The 17,649-nt window shown below is 43.8% G+C and overlaps 1 protein-coding gene across 1 annotated transcript in view; it reads right to left on the reverse strand.

Annotated features, from left to right (window-relative positions):
* The window catches only part of scube3 (signal peptide, CUB domain, EGF-like 3), a 360,795-nt gene that overhangs the window by 27,593 nt on the left and 315,553 nt on the right, over positions 1–17,649 (reverse strand). The window contains exons 11-15 of the mRNA XM_043716904.1: positions 17,290–17,406; positions 13,184–13,276; positions 11,835–11,948; positions 11,354–11,518; positions 552–755 (exon numbers count right to left, since the gene is read on the reverse strand). Coding sequence (XP_043572839.1) covers positions 552–755; positions 11,354–11,518; positions 11,835–11,948; positions 13,184–13,276; positions 17,290–17,406 — 693 coding nt within the window. The remainder of the gene's footprint in view (positions 1–551; positions 756–11,353; positions 11,519–11,834; positions 11,949–13,183; positions 13,277–17,289; positions 17,407–17,649) is intronic.

A 17,649-nucleotide genomic window follows, 5' to 3' on the forward strand; every position in this document is an offset into this window, starting at 1 on the left:
TTCAGCTGGCTGAAGAACAAGGTTCTGGGATTAACCAGGCAAAAGTGAGGACTGCAGATGCTGGAAACCAGAGTTTAGATTAGAGTGGTGCTGGAAAAGCACAGCAGGTCAGGCAGCATCCGAGGAGCAAGAAAATCGACGTTTTGGGCAAAAGCCCTTCATCAGGAAGAACATGGGCTTTCGATTTTCCTGCTCTTCGGATGCTGCCTGACCTGCTGTGCTTTTCCAGCACCACTCTAATCTATTGGTTTAACCAGGTTGTCAAGTTGTAAGTCTGAATGGTCAATGTTGAACAAATTGATTAAGTATCACAAAATATCACTTGAACGTCACAAATAAAACAATCATCTGTCTTGTGCTTTGTATAGTTGGTTTATTGTCACTTTTATTGTGTTTAGCTGTTTGCACACTTCTGTAAGTACAGTTTGATGAAGCCATGCAGCTAATTTTAATTCAGAAACCACAAATAAATTCACTTGCATGTTTTCTTAATTTGTACAGCCAACCAACATCAGTGATTTGCTATCCTCTCACACATACCACACACTTACCACATTTCCCGTCCACCCACTCCTGTCCAATGTTGCAGGCTTCCACTTTCTCAGGAGCTTTTGCCAATTTCTTTGCCACCTCATACTCAGTCCCAGAGAAGCGAATGTGGAAACGCTGCTGGTTGATTGATTTTTTCAAAGTTTTAATTGCAGATTTCAGTTTCTTCTCCATCTTCTGCCTCAGACAGTTAATATTGCAGTTGCCTGCAAAGAATGGGTTTCATTTTGTCAAAATTGAGTTCGTGTGAATGAGCAGGGGAAAGAGCCAGAGTGAAATAGCTGAGGCAATCTCAATTTAGTGCCCAGTGGACCGAGTGCCTCCTTCAATCAAAAGAGATTACAAAGTGGTTTATGTGCTAAGAGTGCCAGTGTAGGTTGCTCCTTAAGGACTTCATTGAGGCCTGGCTTTTTTCTGCAAGCAACTGTTCTACACTGCCATGGGAGTCCGTATAAAGAATGTTTCATTCTATCTCACTAACTTGTTTGATAACCAAAAGTACATCTGTAATTTTGAGCAAGGGAATCATTAGTACTACATTCATTAATTATTTACTCTCTGGAACAGTATTTTCTTCAGATTGTACAAAATATTTATCTGCAAGCACAGTTACACCAATGATTGATAATTTGTGAGTGATATTTAAGGCCTACTGTGGTTTCCATATAATTTAATGTTTTGTACAAGGAATTATTATATATTGTCATAAAATGAATATACTTGCAGCATTGTCTGCATTTATTCTATTTTTAAAAATGCTTTCAATAACATAAAGAGTGGAATTTTTCCTGTTCCTTTGTTTTTACTTCAATCTATTTCTGACAGCACAGGTGGTCTGACTGAGTGCGTAAGTGTACTAAACATAAGCATGCATCACTATCACTAAACAAAAGCCCAAAAATTAACCAATATCTAATAAGCCTCCTTAATTGAGATATTTTTTAAACAAACCTTTTCTTATGACCAGATTGGTGAATAAATTAGTGACCATTTTAAGCAACTTGTAGTATTACTAAATACAACTGAGCAATGAGCAGCTCATTTGAAATGATGGAGATGTGATACAGTTCCAACAGCAATACTCTATTCTCACTTGCATAATAAAATGATTTTCAACTTTATCTGGGACAAGAGTTTGATTTAGGTGGTAATTTATAAGGGGCAATGGTAAGCAACCAACCTTTATGCCCAAGTTCTGGAGTTCCTTGTCTAAACAGCTCTGGCTCTCTTTTCTCCTTAAAACATGTCCTTTAAATTCTACTTTTTGACCAAGCTTATGAACATTTTCCCTAGCCTGTCTTTATATGATTCAGTGTTGAATTTTGCATAATGACATTCCAGTATAGCACTTTGGAATGTTTTATTAAGTCAAAGATCTTTTAAAATTCATTCATGGGATGAGGGCATCACTGGCTAGGCCAGCATTTATTGCCCATCCCTAATTGCCCAGAGGGCAGTTAAGAGTCAACCACATTGTGGTGGGCTTGGAGTCACATGTAGTCTAGACCAGGTAAAGGTGGCAGTTTCCTTCCATTCATGAACCAGACAGGTTTTCCCAACACTTGACACCAGATTGATGGTCATCATTAAACTCTTAATTCAAGACGTTTTTCGTTGAATGCAAATTCCACCATCTATTGTGGTGGATCCCGGAAGGTTACCCATGTCTTTGGATTAATAACTCTATGATATTACCAGTAAAAGATGCTATTAGTTGTTGATAGAATGTGAGCATAAATTTGGAATAAAATGCCTTTTCCATAAGATACCACAGACTTAAATTAGTACATACCTGATCAACCGGGAGGGGACAGAATGGTGTGGGGCATCTAGAAGTGAGGATGTCTCTTTGACACCATCAATTGCTCCCCGGTGTTGGGGAGATTTCACTGGGGTGTTTAATGTAGGGCTAGGGAGGGTGACACTTCCAGCCCTGAAATGGTTAACAACAGCCAAGCGAGCTGCTGCAGGCGATTGCATGACTGCTGGAGCTTGTAAGGGATATGCATAATGTTAATTAAATCTTGGAGCCTGTAAATACCAGCCAGTATCAATTGCCCCATCGAAACTCGGGATTAATAAAGAAACTGATCGGAATCTGTAACTGTTAGACAAGTGTGAATTGCTCTATCGGAACCTGTAACTAGTGAGTGTGAATGGCTCTATTTAAGTCTAAAGTTGATAAGTGTAATTGACAATTTAGTTAAACTAAAACTATTGAAAATGGCTAGCCTGTCAGACGCATAGTAATTCCTTGACACAATGGACTATTGAATACGGGATCGGAACCGCTCCCAGGGATGGCTGAGCCATTGTCAAGCACAGCAGGAGCTGGACAGGCACTTCGATGCGGCCAATAGGAGGACGGATCCCCAGCGAGCGCAGATGAATGGACCAATGGGGAAGGCGAACTGACCGGGGACTCCAGGCAGCGCGAAGTATAATTGTGTCAAGTTTGAACGAGAAGGGAGAACGCCTTCTCCAACGAATGCATGCTTGTAGATTCGTTGTACCAGTTAAGATTCTGCGAATAAACAGCTGTCTGCGTCTAACCATATTTGCCAGTGTGAGTCTCTCCTTCCGAAAGAACACGCAAAGACGGGACCCCGGGGGTCCGTCTTAACACCGGCCTGGGCTGAGTGACAGCCTTATCTCGCAGCAGAGGTTGCATTGAGGGTAGGGTTCTATGCTGGTAAGGGTGCGGTGATTAGGATGCCTGAGAATGCCAGTGTTGGCAGCTGGCAGAGTGGGCATAACATCAGAGGCTTTGGGGCAGAGGATTCAGAGGTAGCCATGTTGGGCTAGAGATGGCCCATTTGCTTAGGCTTGGGTGGTGTTTGCCCAGGCAAATCCAGCTGCAAAGGCATATCCCTATTGGATATATCAAGCCTGTCACCTGGATGTAGCTGCTGGACTTTGAGACTTGGGGTTAGATGCCTGACCATTTTCTAGCTTTTATTAACGGTCTAGAGACTGATTTGGCCAGAAATTGGACATTTTAGATTTTAATACAAAGAGAGTTCCATTGTGGAGTTGCTAATTCTGTCTCTATTTCCCTGATTAGTTACTGGGCTGGACAAAGTTAAAAACCACTCAGCACCAGGTTATAGTCCAACAGGTTTATTTGGAAGCACTAGCTTATGAAGTGCTGCTTCTTCATCAGGTGAACTTTGATTTCTCTCCACAGTTGCTGCCAGACCTGCTGAGCTTTTCCAGCAATTTGTTTTTGTTTCTGATTTACAGCATCTGCAGTTCCCTCAGTTTATCTTCAACTTCACATTGTGCTTAACGAAGTTCCAAACACAGTGTTAGAAATTAGAGGTAAAATAGAAAAAGCTGGTCAAACAGCACTTGTGGAGAGCATAACCCATTGATATTTTGTGTTCACTGTTTCTCTCCATGAGGAAAATGTACAAGTCTGAAAGATCATCAATCCTTATTGGAATAGTGGTGCCAGTGTGGAAACAGGTCATCTGGCCCAACAAGTCCACTGACCCTCCAAACAGTAACCCACCCAGACCCATTACTCTACATTTACCCTTGACTAATGCACCTAACACTATGGGCAAATTAGCATGGCCAATTCACCTGACCTGCACATCTTTGGACTGTGGGAGGAAACTGGAGCACCCGGAGGAAACCCACACAGACACGGGGAGAATGTGCAAAATCTACACAGACAGTGGAATTGAACCCAGGTCCCTGGCTAACCACTGAGCCACCGTGACACCCCTTTTAGATAAGAGAAATGTGGGTCAGGAATCTGAATACGGAATGAATGGGAACTGCCAGAGTTTCTGGTTTCCCTGAGTAACCAGGGCAGATAGTGGGGTAAAGAGTCCATTCTGCAAAAGGAAGGAATTCTAATTAAAAAGATTGCATTCTGAGTAACAAGGCCTCAACAGCACTTGGATTTGTGAGGATGGAGAGGAAGCCTGGGAAGGCTGTTTCCCAGATCTCTCACTCTTATCTGGAGGTGATGCTCTGAGACCAAAGAGACTGTGGTGAGGTTCGGTTAGAAGGACAAGAGCAAAGAGACTAGTCTTGCAAGTGGCACCTAATGTCAGCAACACAGAGGTCTTGTTTATTCAATGTGGAGACAGGGCATCAAGGAGACAAGGACCTTGGGAAGGTGGGAAAGGTGAGAAGTGTAATATTTTCAGGCTCCAAGTCCAAAATTCTGCCCATGCCAACATTCATTTACACAGCACTTCTCAGATGAACACAGCGTATAGCTCCATGCATTCTCTCCTCGCACCTCCTCACATCCCCATCTGAGCAGTCAACACTCACTCACCCTCATCTTATTGTCCTTTTGCACTCATGCCTTCATCACCCTGCACAAACAACATCTTCGCCAAATAAGCCATTGCAAACACTAGCATCTCAGTGAAAGTGAAGACTGCAGAAGCTGGAGATCAGAAGTCTAGATTAGAGTGGTGCTGGAAACGCACAGCAGGTCAGGCAGCATCCGAGGAGCAGGAAAATCGATGTTTCGGGCAAAAACCCTTCATCAGGAATGCCCTTCCTTCCTGATGAAGGGCTTTTGCCCGAAACGTTGATTTTACTGCTCCTCTGATTCTGTCTGACATCCTGTGTCTTACCAGCACCACTCTAATCTAGACTCCAAACACTAGCACCTCTCTACTCTCTCTCTTTGTAGAAGAGAGCACATAGCTTTGGGCAAAGGCAGAAGCCTGGATGGAATGTGGTTGGAAATTAAGGAGGGAGTTGATGTGGGAGACACTGAGAGGGGGAGGGGCAATGTGTCCTGCTACTGACAGACCACTTGATGATTTCTGGCAGCACATTTCATTGGGAAGATGGTCTTGTTCCAAAAAGTGTCAGCAGTGACCGGCTGTGACAGCCTGAGCCTCCTGAGGCAAAAGGTGCTCGGACAGAGCTCATCCTCTGCCCTTTAGTACAGTGGTGGGATCTCACCTCCCTCTAGCTGAATCTCTGTATCCCCTCTGCACTGTGGAGGGACACATACTGAGGGACAAACAGATGGTGCTGTTGCTCCTACTGTTGCTGTGCAGTTGACTGTGGCATGAATTCTGCTCTTGATCCTCAAATGAGGGGGAAGGTGAAGCTACGTAAAGTGTTCCCACAGTGTAGTGCACACAATTAAGTAGGAAAATGCTGGACAAGGGAAGTGACTTTTCAACATTGACAACACCTGTCAAACAATGATAGCAATTTCAGACACAGAAAGTACTTTGGATAGCAGCCTCACACCAGTCCGTGTCTGGGACTCTTCAACTACACTGATCAAAACCTCTCTACTTCATTAGTTTCACTCAAAAGTTATTCCTGCTGTCACTCACCTCAGTGACCCTAGGGAATTTTACTTAACAGTTCAGGAAATAGGTATAGTAGCAGGAAAACCAAGAATTAAAATGGCGGGAGATGCAAGATGGCGGTGATCTAATAGGTCTGCCCTGCTGAGCTTTGCACCATAACCCAGGCAAGGTGGTGCTTTTACCCTCCCTTTATTAGTTATTTTGGCAAAGATCGGTAATTTTAAGTCCCCAGAATCTTTGTGCCTTAGTTTTGGCAATCAGGGAAAGATAACTAAGGGAAAAGGGCCATATGGATCGCAACAAGCAGGGCATTCTCCTGCAGCAATGGATACGCCTGCAGCTGCAGTGTTGGCCTCTGCGAATGTCCCTTTGGACCTACCTGCACAGCAGAGCCTGGTCTCGGAGTCTGTGAAACTCAGAGAGAAGATCGATTCAGTGATGGAGGAGACCCAGACAAGGCTGGAACCGATCATGCTGCAAAAGCATGAGCAGGAGATCCAGTGTCTCAGGCAGCGCGTGGAGGAGGTGGAGCAGCAGACTGCGGCTTCAGAGACTGCAACAGAATCCTCGGTGGGTCAGGTCCAGGCCCGAGAGAGGCAGGTATGGACCTTAGTGGAACAGGTTGGCGGAAGAACATCCGCTTTACTGGGAGGCTGGAATGGGAGGAAGAAGGCCAACTAGTCAGCTTTCTGGAGCAATGGTTCCCACGCTTCTTGGGACTGGAGGTTGAGGTGGGTTGAGGATCGGTCCAGCGCCCAAACCCAGTCCTAGTGTGACTCCAGCATTACCGAGATAAGCAAATGGTGTTGGAAGCTTCCAGAGCACTGGGAAAGGATACACAGGTCCTGATCTACAAGGGATCAAAAATTATGTGTTTTCAGGACTTTTCTGTGGCTGTGATCGACAAGAGAAAGACCTTCGATGAAGTAAAGAGGCTGAGAGGGTTCGGCCGGGTGTTTTTCTCGTCCTGTAATTCTAAAAGCAGAGGAGAAGCTAAACCCATCCAGAAGAATCTTCCATTTCAGCTGTTAGACCAAATTAAAGACAATTTTGTGATCCTCAGAGCTTTAATACATGGGGAGGAATACGGGATTTTGAATGTTTATTGCCCCCCCCGCCATACCCCCTCAAACTTTTAACAGATGAACTTTCCAAGTTGATGGCCTTTGGAGCGCGCCACACGAGGGAGACTTCAATCGAGGTGGACAGGATGCTCCGGCGTCTCGCGGTCATATCCCTGCAATCCAGACAACTGCTGGACCTTAGTGGGGAGCTGGGGCTGGTGGACGTTTGGCGATGTCTTCACCCTGAAGGTAGGGACTTTACCTTCGTCCCTAACCCACACAAGTGCCACACTAGGATTGACATTTCTTTTGCTCCACCTGCCTTTTTGAATTCAGTGCTGTCCTGTAGAATTCGGAACACAATCATTTTTGACCATGCGGCAGGGTATCTGGAGGTTAAGGCCAGAGGCAATTGGACAGGCTTGCAGCATTGGCACATGGATCCTTTCCTCCTGAAGGACAGTAAATTTACTGAGTACTTTTTACAGGAATTTAAAATTTTTTGATATATTAATTTGGGTATAGCCAGTAACCCGTTGGTGCTCTGGGAGACTGCCAAGGCCTATGCAAGGGGTTTGATTATTTCTTACTCGGCGACCCGGAAGCGGCAGAGGGGAGAGCAGCAGCATATGCTTGAGGCCTGGTTGAAGGCAGCCAAGATGGCATACTTTAATAGGCCGTCTGTGACCAAGTTGCAGTGGATTACAGCCCTCAGGGCTGCTCTGAACTCTGCACTCACCCAGACAGCAAAGAGGGAGATTTCTTTTGCGAAACAGAAGTTAATCGAGTATGGTGACAAGCTGGGTAGATACCTGGCATGTCTTGCCAGGAAGAAGAATGCCCCCCAATCTGTTACATCATCAGAGAGTGTGCTGGTACTCTTGTGATTCTAGAAAGATTAATGCGGCATTCAGGAAATTCTATTCCGAGTTGTACCAGTCGGAGGGCTGTGAGGACAGGTTGGCGAAGATGGAGTTCTTTTTCAAGAACTTGGATCTCCCAGGCGTAACTGCAGAGCAGGTGTCCCTTTTGAATGACCCTCTGATAATCCAAGAGATATAAGAGGCGGTGAGGCAACTCCAGAGCGGTAAAGCGCCAGGCCCAGATGGATTTCAGAGCGAGTTTTATGAGGAGTTTATAAACATGTTGGCTGGGCCAACGTTGGATATATACAATTATTCATACAGTCAGGACTGCCTCCGATCCTCTCGGGCAGAAGCTAATATCTCCCTTATTCTCAAGAGAGGGAAAGCTCCAGAGGACTGTGCTTTGTACGGGCCCATATCGCTGTTAAGCATGGATTTTAAAATTCTGTTGAAAATGCTGGCAGTGAGATTGGAGAAGGTCTTTCCCTCTATTGTAAAGGTGCACCAGACAGGTTTTATTAAGGATTGCAGGTCCTGTAATAACATTAGAAGAGTACTGAATATCGTCCAGGTGTGCCAGCAGAGCTCGATTCTGGGCTTGGTAGTCTCCCTAGATGCCGATAAAGTGTTTGACTGGGTTGAGTAGCCATATCTTTTTTATGTCCTGGAACAGTTTAGTCTTGGGTGAGTCTTTGCCAGGTGGGTGGCAGTATTATACAGTGACCCTAAGACAGCGGTTTTCATTAATAGCATAAGGTCTGACAATTTTAGTATTGGTAGAGGCAGCCGACAAGGGTGCCCCCTTTCACCGCTGCTGTTTACATTAATGATTGAGCCGTTGGCAGAGGCTATCCGAAGGGACCCCAATATAGTTGTTCTGGATGTAGGACTGGGGGGGGGCATAAAATCACCCTTTATGCAGACAACATTATTCTTTTTCTATCTAATCTGACAATATCTGTGCCCCATTTAATACAAAAGATTAATTTATTTAGTTCTTTCTCACGGTATAAAATCGATTTTATGAAGTCAGAGGCCATGCCTCTGGGGGGTCTTATCAGAGTACCAGATCTTGGGGGTGGAATCTGATTCCCTTTCAGGTGGTCACAGGGAGGTTTCCTGTATGTAGGCATTTTTATTACTCTGGCCTTCCATCAATTATACAAAGCTAATATTCTGCAGTTTGCTGGAGAAGATAAAACAGGACCTTTAGCATTGGGAGGCTCTTCCAATGTCTTGGTTGGGTAGAATAGCTCTGGTTAAAATGAATGTTCTTCCTCATTTATTATATCCCATGCAAATGTTCCGTCTGATGTTACCTAGGCAAGCACTATGGAGGCTTAACAGTTGGCTCGGTTCTTTCATGTGACGTCATAGGCAACCTCTAATTAAGCTTGCTAAACTGCAACTTCCACAGAGGATGGGGGGTGTGGACTTACCAGAAATATCAATTAAGTTCCCTATTATCCTATGTGACTGATTGTGTTTGCCAGGACCTGAGGTCAATTTGGCTGGACATCGAGGCCTCCCAGGCAAAATGTCCCCTCATTAATTTGTTGTTTATGGACAAGATAAGGACTGTCATGAAGCATTGCAGAAACCTGATTGTCCTTAACATGAGAATGAAGCGACAAAGCGAGGGCAATTTATATAAAACTTCCCTTTTTATTCCGATAGCAGGAATGCCAAGATTTCGGCTGGGATTGATGGATTTTAGCTTTAGGTTCTGGGAGGCTCGAGGAGTCTCCTATTTGGGAACCTTACTTGAGGGGGAGGTCAAGATGTCTTTCGATCAGCTGAGCCAGAAATATGAATTGTCCAGTAAGGGATCCTTTGGTTATTTTCAGATTAGGGACTTTATACAGAAAAAGACTACATTACTGGTTAATTCCTATAAGTCTGATGTGGAGAGGACAGTACTTCGGTCCACAGGAACTCTCTTGATCAATACCATGTACTATTTACGAGGAGGTAATGTCTCGAAGGTCATTGAGCAGCTGTGTGGGATCTGGACTCAGGAATTAGGAGTGGAGATCTGGTCAGAGGCAAGGGAGGATATTTGGGAGAACGTGAGGAAGATTTCGATTTGTAATAGGACACAGGCTATTCAACTGAAGGTTCTCTACAAGGTCTATTTGGCATCGGAGTGGCTTGCAAAATTCAAGAAAGGAGTATCTCCAATGTGCCCCAAATGTAAAACAGACATAGGCACTCCTACTCATTGCTTGCGGTCATGACACAAGCTTCGTAGGTACTGGGGTGTTATAGCGAGTGTTTTGGAAGGGGTCTTGGGAACCGAGGTCAAGGTAGATCTGGTGTCCCTGGATCTTGGGTCTGCCAAATCTGCTCTCTTTAAATGTGCATGGGAAGAAACTGTTGAATATTCTTTCATATTGTGTGAGGAAGAACATTCTGATGAGCTGGATATCAGAAAACACTCCCCAGGAATGTTGGGATGATGTAGGTTAGATATGGAACATATCTCCTGGAACTTCCTTTCAAGTATTGTGCACCAGAAAATGGAACTTCTTTTATAGGACATGGTGGTCCTTTTTGAATTATATGGACACGGACTTGTCGGCTTTTTGATTAGGGCCTTTGTGTAGCCGCAAGGGCTGTGTCTGGTGTGCCGGAGGCCCCTGAGAGGAAGAATCCCGAATAAATACGGGTACGCCAATGATGGGAGCTTTGGTGGGGTTGCGCTGAGTGTTATAATTTAACTTAGTTCAACCTCATTTAATTTAGTTTATTTTGGTTCATTATTTATTGAATTGTAGTATGGGTAGATTTTTTTTGTCTAATTTGTTTGTGAAGTAGAGTAGTAGTTTGTTTATTGTTATTGCTGTTATATTATAAGATTGTTATACTATTTTATAATAATTCTATGATTTTGTAAAAAATTTAAAATCTTTTTCAATAAAAAAATAAAAAATTATTTGCCAGTCAGATTCAAGGGTATTCACTTGCCTTCAGTCTAGCCGTGCTGAAATCCAGGAGAAGACGGTATGTTGTCAGGATACTCAATCTCAGCTTCAGGGAATTTAACTCCTCTACAAGCCTAAATGCACCTTGTCTGGGCTAATTTCTGGGACAGACTTTCCTATTCACAGATGCCAACTAAGTTCCTATACATTTTCAGCTTTTTCTATAGAAGATAAAACCTGGATAATGTGAAATCTATCCTGTTCAGGAAATGTTCAATTAGCCAAGCTCCTGAATTCGGCTAGGATTTCTACTTTTGATTGCTGGGAGTCAGGTCCTGCTCAAGTTGCCAGTATTTAACTGTGAGCCTGGATGGTGAATGGTGTTCAATCATAGAAGCAACGATTGCCCCTGCTTCTGGTCAAATGACCTCATTGATTTATCTGTTATCAATGTGGAACCCGACCTTCTACCTGTGAACCCAGAAGCCTGCAGTGACGGGTGTACTGTACCCAGTATTAGACCAGAATCAAACATGGGACCCTCCCTCAACCTTTCATCTCAGTTTCTCACCAGATAAACTTGCGTTGTGTGTTTTATTTTAATTATAAGACCTTAAATATAGCAGCAAACAAAGCCCTCCTTTCACCTGTTATATCTTCTTTTCTTATTTCTGCTTCAAAATCCAATGTTATTCTTGTCACTTCTTTTCCTGGGGGATTACGGGTCCGTCGGCCTTTTGCTTTCTTGGAAGAATCACATTTTAGGTTTATGAATGTAACCTGACAGTTGTCGGTACAAGGGAAGGCACCTCCTTCATGAAAAGACAAGAAAACAAAGTTCATACAGTGAGTGATATCAGAGGCAATATGCACTGCTCAATAACAACAAAATGTCTCTCCTGTTCTCCCAAATGTCCTGCCAAGTATTTATCCCGAAATCAAAGGTTTTGTGATTATGTTTTCATTTTGTGCAAGGGCTGAACAAGACTCAGCCAATCATAGCCTGCAAAGGGCAGGAATGCCGAATAATTAGTCTAAGGTATACTCACATTCTAATCGAAGCAGAAACGGAGAGGCTCAAGCAAAACAAAGAATTAAATGAAAAAACAACTACCAAGTGTTTTGTACCTGTGATAACTGGGCGCCCACTGTCCTGCTTTCCCTTAATGCGTGGATGAAGGTGACACTTCGCATCTTTAATCTTGAAGGAAGCTCGATGTTTGACCGGGACAGCTAAAGTCTCTAAAACAAAACAACATAATTTAAAGACATCTTAAGGCAGCATTTAAATGCAAACTAAGTGGCCATTCATGCAATTTCCATTGCCTGCTGTATATACTTGACAATACAAGGACATTTAACAGAACGGCGATATGTGGGGCACTTTTACAATCTGGCACTCCCAATGAACATAAGAACTTAAAATCAGGAGGATGATCATATCACATACTCCCTTGAACCTGCTCTGCATTTCTTAAAATCACAACTGAATTTTAGCATCAACTCTTTTTTTTTTGTGCCTATCCCAATATCGCTCAATTCTGTGAACGTCAAAAAACTTAATGAACTTGTCTTGATTTTGTGCAAAAACTGAGCATCCCTAGCTCCCTGTAAATGTAGAACTGGCAGCAGTAGTAGGCCATTTGACCCCAAGAAGCATGCTCTACCACTTAATGAAATCATAGCCAATCTGATTGTTGCATCAACTCTTTGTCCTGTTTTTCCAGCTGCATCCCTCTTCCTCATAACCCTCCATTTCTTTGTGAAGAATTTCTCTTTATGTCAGTCCTCAGTGGCTGACTCCTTATCCTGAAACCATGACTCCCTCTCCATCCTGTCCTCAACATTCCAGCCAGGGGGAACAACCTCTTAACATCTACTTTATCAAGTCCTTTAAAGATTTTATTCCTAACAATGTGATCACCTCTCATTCTTTTGAACTGCACAAAACACCAGCTCCTTTGACTTGGTGCTCTTTCATTTGACAGCTGTCTTCTCCCAGGATTAGATGGAGTGAATCTTCATTACACACTCATCAAGGCAAGTGTACCTACACTGGAAAAGAAGACCAAACTGCACGCAGTACTCTAGAAGGCAACTCTATAAAGCCCTGCATAATTTCAGCAAGGCTTCCTTACATCTTTTACTGCACCACTCTTGCAATAAAGACTCATTGCTTTTCAGGTTGGCAGTGCTTAATCCATCAGTGTATCCTGCCCAACATTGGGCTAATCTCTGCCTAAGACGCACTCCAGTTTATGTAATTGTATGCAGGGAATGCAGACAGACTCAGAAAATCTCCTGCAGAGAGTGATATGGGGTCAGTGACTGCTGGAGTCTTGTTCTACAATGAGAAACTCCATACTAGGACAAAAACACTGGTGCTAAATAGTGCAGCTCTGACCAAAATGGCTTACGCCAACAAAACATTTCAGCAATACTTATGAGAGTAGGCCAACATTTTGTCAGGGGCTTACCTACACAGCCTGTGATGTTGGCGTTCAGTCGTTGTTGAGCATCAGCCCTCCTTATAGGAGCCCCACAGCTCACAGTGTAACTGTTATCAGAACCTGGCAGAAACAGGAACAGTAGAGGAAGAGACCTATATTTACTGACGGCAATTCACTGTTTGAAGCATGTGCAGAATAATTATACTGAACAACAGTTACAATTCTCACTCTCCAGGGTAACCTTCTTCCCTCCTAAAGGTGGTGACCGATGCTGATTTCTGCAATGTTGGACAACTTCGGGTATCGTGCCCATCTGACCTCTCTTCACTTGCGAAGTTATAACATGAACTCTGACAGGATCTTCAGTTTTGACAGGACATCAAAAGAAAGCCTAATCCTCGTTTCTGTCCTGTCCATCCATGCCATACATGTACACATACACTGACATACGCACACAAACGCTTGCTCTCACTGGAGTCCCACCTTTACACAAACTGCTGCCTATCCCCATAGGGCTACTGGGGCTAACTGCTTTACCTATGATTTGACTAGGGAGTGCTAAGTGAAATGCTGTACAAAAAAACCAGCATGGATTTGATGGGCTGGTGACCTCCTTTTTGTCGTTATAACTTTTCTCATTGAGAATAATGAATTCAGTTCAAGCTGGGGGGTTACATTTTCAAACAGTCAGGCTGACCCCTTGGCCATTAAAAGTGGCAGGTGGGACCCGAATGCAGAAACTGCATCTCTGTTTCTGGCAGATCCCATTTTGCTGGCAGTGGGAGAGGGTGGGGACTGAATCATGCAGGGAAGAACTCGAGCTCAGCCAGGCCATTTGACATTAGTTCTTAGTTCAATCGGAAACCATAGTGACTGTTCTAAAGCTTATCCGGAAGCGTCGGTATCACAAATTGATGGAGGGGACATAACCAGTTTTCAAGGGCACATAAAAGTCTATAATTTATCATGATCTGAAGTTGTACATCAGTTATATATCAGTAGTCTGAAGAGCACTGGTGTGATGACATTGCCTTAATTGACCTCCATTTGTATTCATACTGAGTCTGTTGTGGATCTGTTGGTGAGGATGATGGCTTGCATGTTGTGCAGCAGGCAGAGGATGGTGACAAACTTCTCTGGGCAACCAAATTTGAGAAGGACACTCTCTAGTTTGTCTCAGTTGGCAGAGTTGAATATGAGTTCAAAGAAGACCACATATGAAGGTTGCTGCTGTTCTCTGCACTTTACTTGACCTTGCCTTGCTGGGAAGATCATGTCCATTGTGCCTCTTGATGGATGACATCTGCATCATGACTCTGGCAGGAACTCTTCAGCCCCTGGGAAAAGGCGATTGAGGAGGATCCTTGCAATCACCTTCTCTGGGACAAACCTCTGTACATCTCTATGACTCTATGACTGCAATTGGGCTTATCTCCTTTATTGAATATGGTCACAATTAGAGTCTCAGAGATCCTTGGAATATTTTCCTCCTTTCTGGTGAGGTCATGTATTCATACCCAAAAGTGATTCTTCAATGGATTTTAATATTCCAGTGGGAATTCCATTTGTGCTGATGGTCTTGTTGACTCCGAGCTGTCAGATTGGCTTATTTAACCACATGAGGAGAAAGTGAGGTCTGCAGATGCTGGAGATCAGAGCTGAAAATGTGTTGCTAGAAAAGCGCAGCAGGTCAGGCAGCATCCAGGGAACAGGAGAATCGACGTTTCGGGCATAAGCCCGAAACTGGGCATCATCATCATAGCGTGGGTTCTGTGAGGAACACCTTTCCGTGTGAATCACTGCATCATTTAGTTTTTCCCCTTGATACAGGATTTTATGGTTTGAATCCCGCAGTCTCTGATTATGTTCACTTACTGGATGAACTCAGAACCCAAGATCACTTCCACAAATCTCTACCAATGATTCTCACAATGCTGCTCACTGTGCTGTATGAAGAGGCAGATCCTTTGTCAGATCCCATTTAGATCACCATCGCTGCTCACCATGTTGTGTGTGCTGCCATCGACGTTTCCTGAAGAAGGGCTTATGCCCGAAACGTCGATTCTCCTGTTCCCTGGATGCTGCCTGACCTGCTGCGCTTTTCCAGCAACACATTTTCAGCGCTTATTTAACCACGTCAAACCAGAGATTGGCTACCCCTACTTACACGGAACTACCTGGATGCTGAGGTGGTAGCATGCTATGGGATGTGACCAAGGCTACCCACATTAAGGACTGAGTTTCTGATGAGAAGATTCTCAAAGTACTCCGTCCATGAGGGCTTGCTGCTTCAACTGTCCTTGATGAGATCAGTCCATTCTTAGCTCTTAATGGGGTAAGTTCTCACTTGGGTCAGAGATGGGTCTTGACTGTATTGAAGAATCCACATGTGTCAGGACTATTGACCAGTTGTTGAGTTTTTTGTGCTTTTTCCACCCAACATTTCTTTCTTTGGGTCACGCTTTAACGTTGGACCTTGGCCTTCATTTGTCTGTAGACTTGTTTTCTTTCCTTCAAGATTTGTGGGCGGCACGGTGGCACAGTGGTTAGCACTGCTGCCTCACAGTGCCGGAGACCCGGGTTCAATTCCCGCCTCAGGCGACTGACTGTGTGGAGTTTGCACATTCTCCCCGTGTCTGCGTGGGTTTCCTCCGGGTGCTCCGGTTTCCTCCCACAGTCCAAAGATGTGCAGGTCAGGTGAATTGGCCATGCTAAATTGCCCGTTGTGTTAGGTAAGGGGTAAATGTAGGGGTATGGGTGGGTTGCGCTTTGGCGGGTCGGTGTGGACTTGTTGGGCTGAAGGGCCTGTTTCCACACTGTAATGTAATCTAATCCAATCTAAAAAAAATTTCGTAGTGTTTACAGTTCAAGATGATCTTACATTTGCAATTTATTAGCTCTTGGACCTCCTGATCATTCTTGTCAAACCTGCCTTGATGCTTCCCTTTGGAGAAAGCCAAATTCTCCACACAGGTGCTGGTTATCATGGATATCAGGGCAGACTGAACACTGTGAATATACTGTGGTTCTTGTTCATTTGTGTGCTGCCAAGTTAACTGTGGGGTGCTGACTGAGTTATTCTTTCTTCGCAGACCCCTTGAGTATGAGTTTATGTCGTGGTCCAGTTAGGTTGTCCTCACAGAATCCACGCTATGATGATGATGCCCAGTCTGAACTACAAATTATTTTCAAAATTTGTGTCCTTTCCGTGTGAATCACTGCATCATTTAGTTTTTCCCCTTGATACAGGATTTTATGGTTTGAATCCCGCAGTCTCTGATTATGTTCACTTACTGGATGAACTCAGAACCCAAGGTCACTTCCACAAATCTCTACCAATGATTCTCACAATGCTGCTCACTGTGCTGAATGAAAAGGCAGATCCTTTGTCAGATCCCATTTAGATCACCATCGCTGCTCACCATGTTGTGTGTGCTGCCATCAATATCTTCTAGGTATACCTTTCTCCATGGCCCATGTGGTCTGGTGTCGGTAAAGATAGCCAACTTATCGAGTCACTATAAGAGTTTCTCATAGCAAACATGATCTTGTTTATTGTATCTCTGCAACTATTTACTTTTACAACCTATGAGGACAGACTGTGAGGATGACCTGGTCTTAAGTCTGAATCCTTTAAGAACTTTGTGACTCTTTACTCCAGTCCTCATGGCATCATCAACGCTTACTATACTCAAGCAACTATTAACCCTTTCAGACCTAAGTACAACTGTAAAATTGGGAGCAGCCCCTGCACCCAAGCCATAGTAAAATTTTGCTGTAGTTTGATAAATGATCACCTACCTTCAGAAGAAGAATTCAGGAAAAACATGGTTCCTCAATATCCAATTTAGAAATCATGGCAGTCAGTGAGAGATTTACACATTCAATACACATTTAACAAACAAACAAAAGTTTTTAAAAAAAAACAACTTTCTAATGCCTTGATGAATGTACTCCCTGGACTGCCCTTAGCAGCATTCAGAAAGATGGAGTTCAAGACTGAAGACTCCAGGGATGAGCTGAAAGACTGGCAACTCAGCTTCCACCAGTAAGGAAGGACATCCAATGGCCTCATGTTGAGCCGAGAATACTGAACAGAATGTGGGTTTCTCCTGACTTTGCATGAGGCCTACCTGCCTGGAAGTGAGCCTTGGAGGCACAGCTGAGTGAGCAGGTTTCTCTCTTCCCACTCTTGATGCAGGAAAGTTGAGCTCGGGGAGGATTGGAACCCAGCAAGCACTTTGCTGCCTCTGAAAATTTCAAAGAAATCAGTGTCACACATCTTGAAAAACTACAGAAAAGCTGGAAAATGTTTAAATTCAAAACAAATGAGAAAGGAGTAATCTTAAACTAAACAGATTGAATGTGAAATCAGGGGAGTATCTAATCTAAACCTGTCAGTTTCCCACTGGGAAGATTAAGTAAAATATCAAATAAAATGTTTACTTTATTCTGAGAGGCCAGCATAGAACACAGCAGCAACTGAGCCCATT

Source organism: Chiloscyllium plagiosum, chromosome 26, assembly GCF_004010195.1.
Source record: "Chiloscyllium plagiosum isolate BGI_BamShark_2017 chromosome 26, ASM401019v2, whole genome shotgun sequence".
NCBI classification, from domain to species: domain Eukaryota; kingdom Metazoa; phylum Chordata; class Chondrichthyes; order Orectolobiformes; family Hemiscylliidae; genus Chiloscyllium; species Chiloscyllium plagiosum.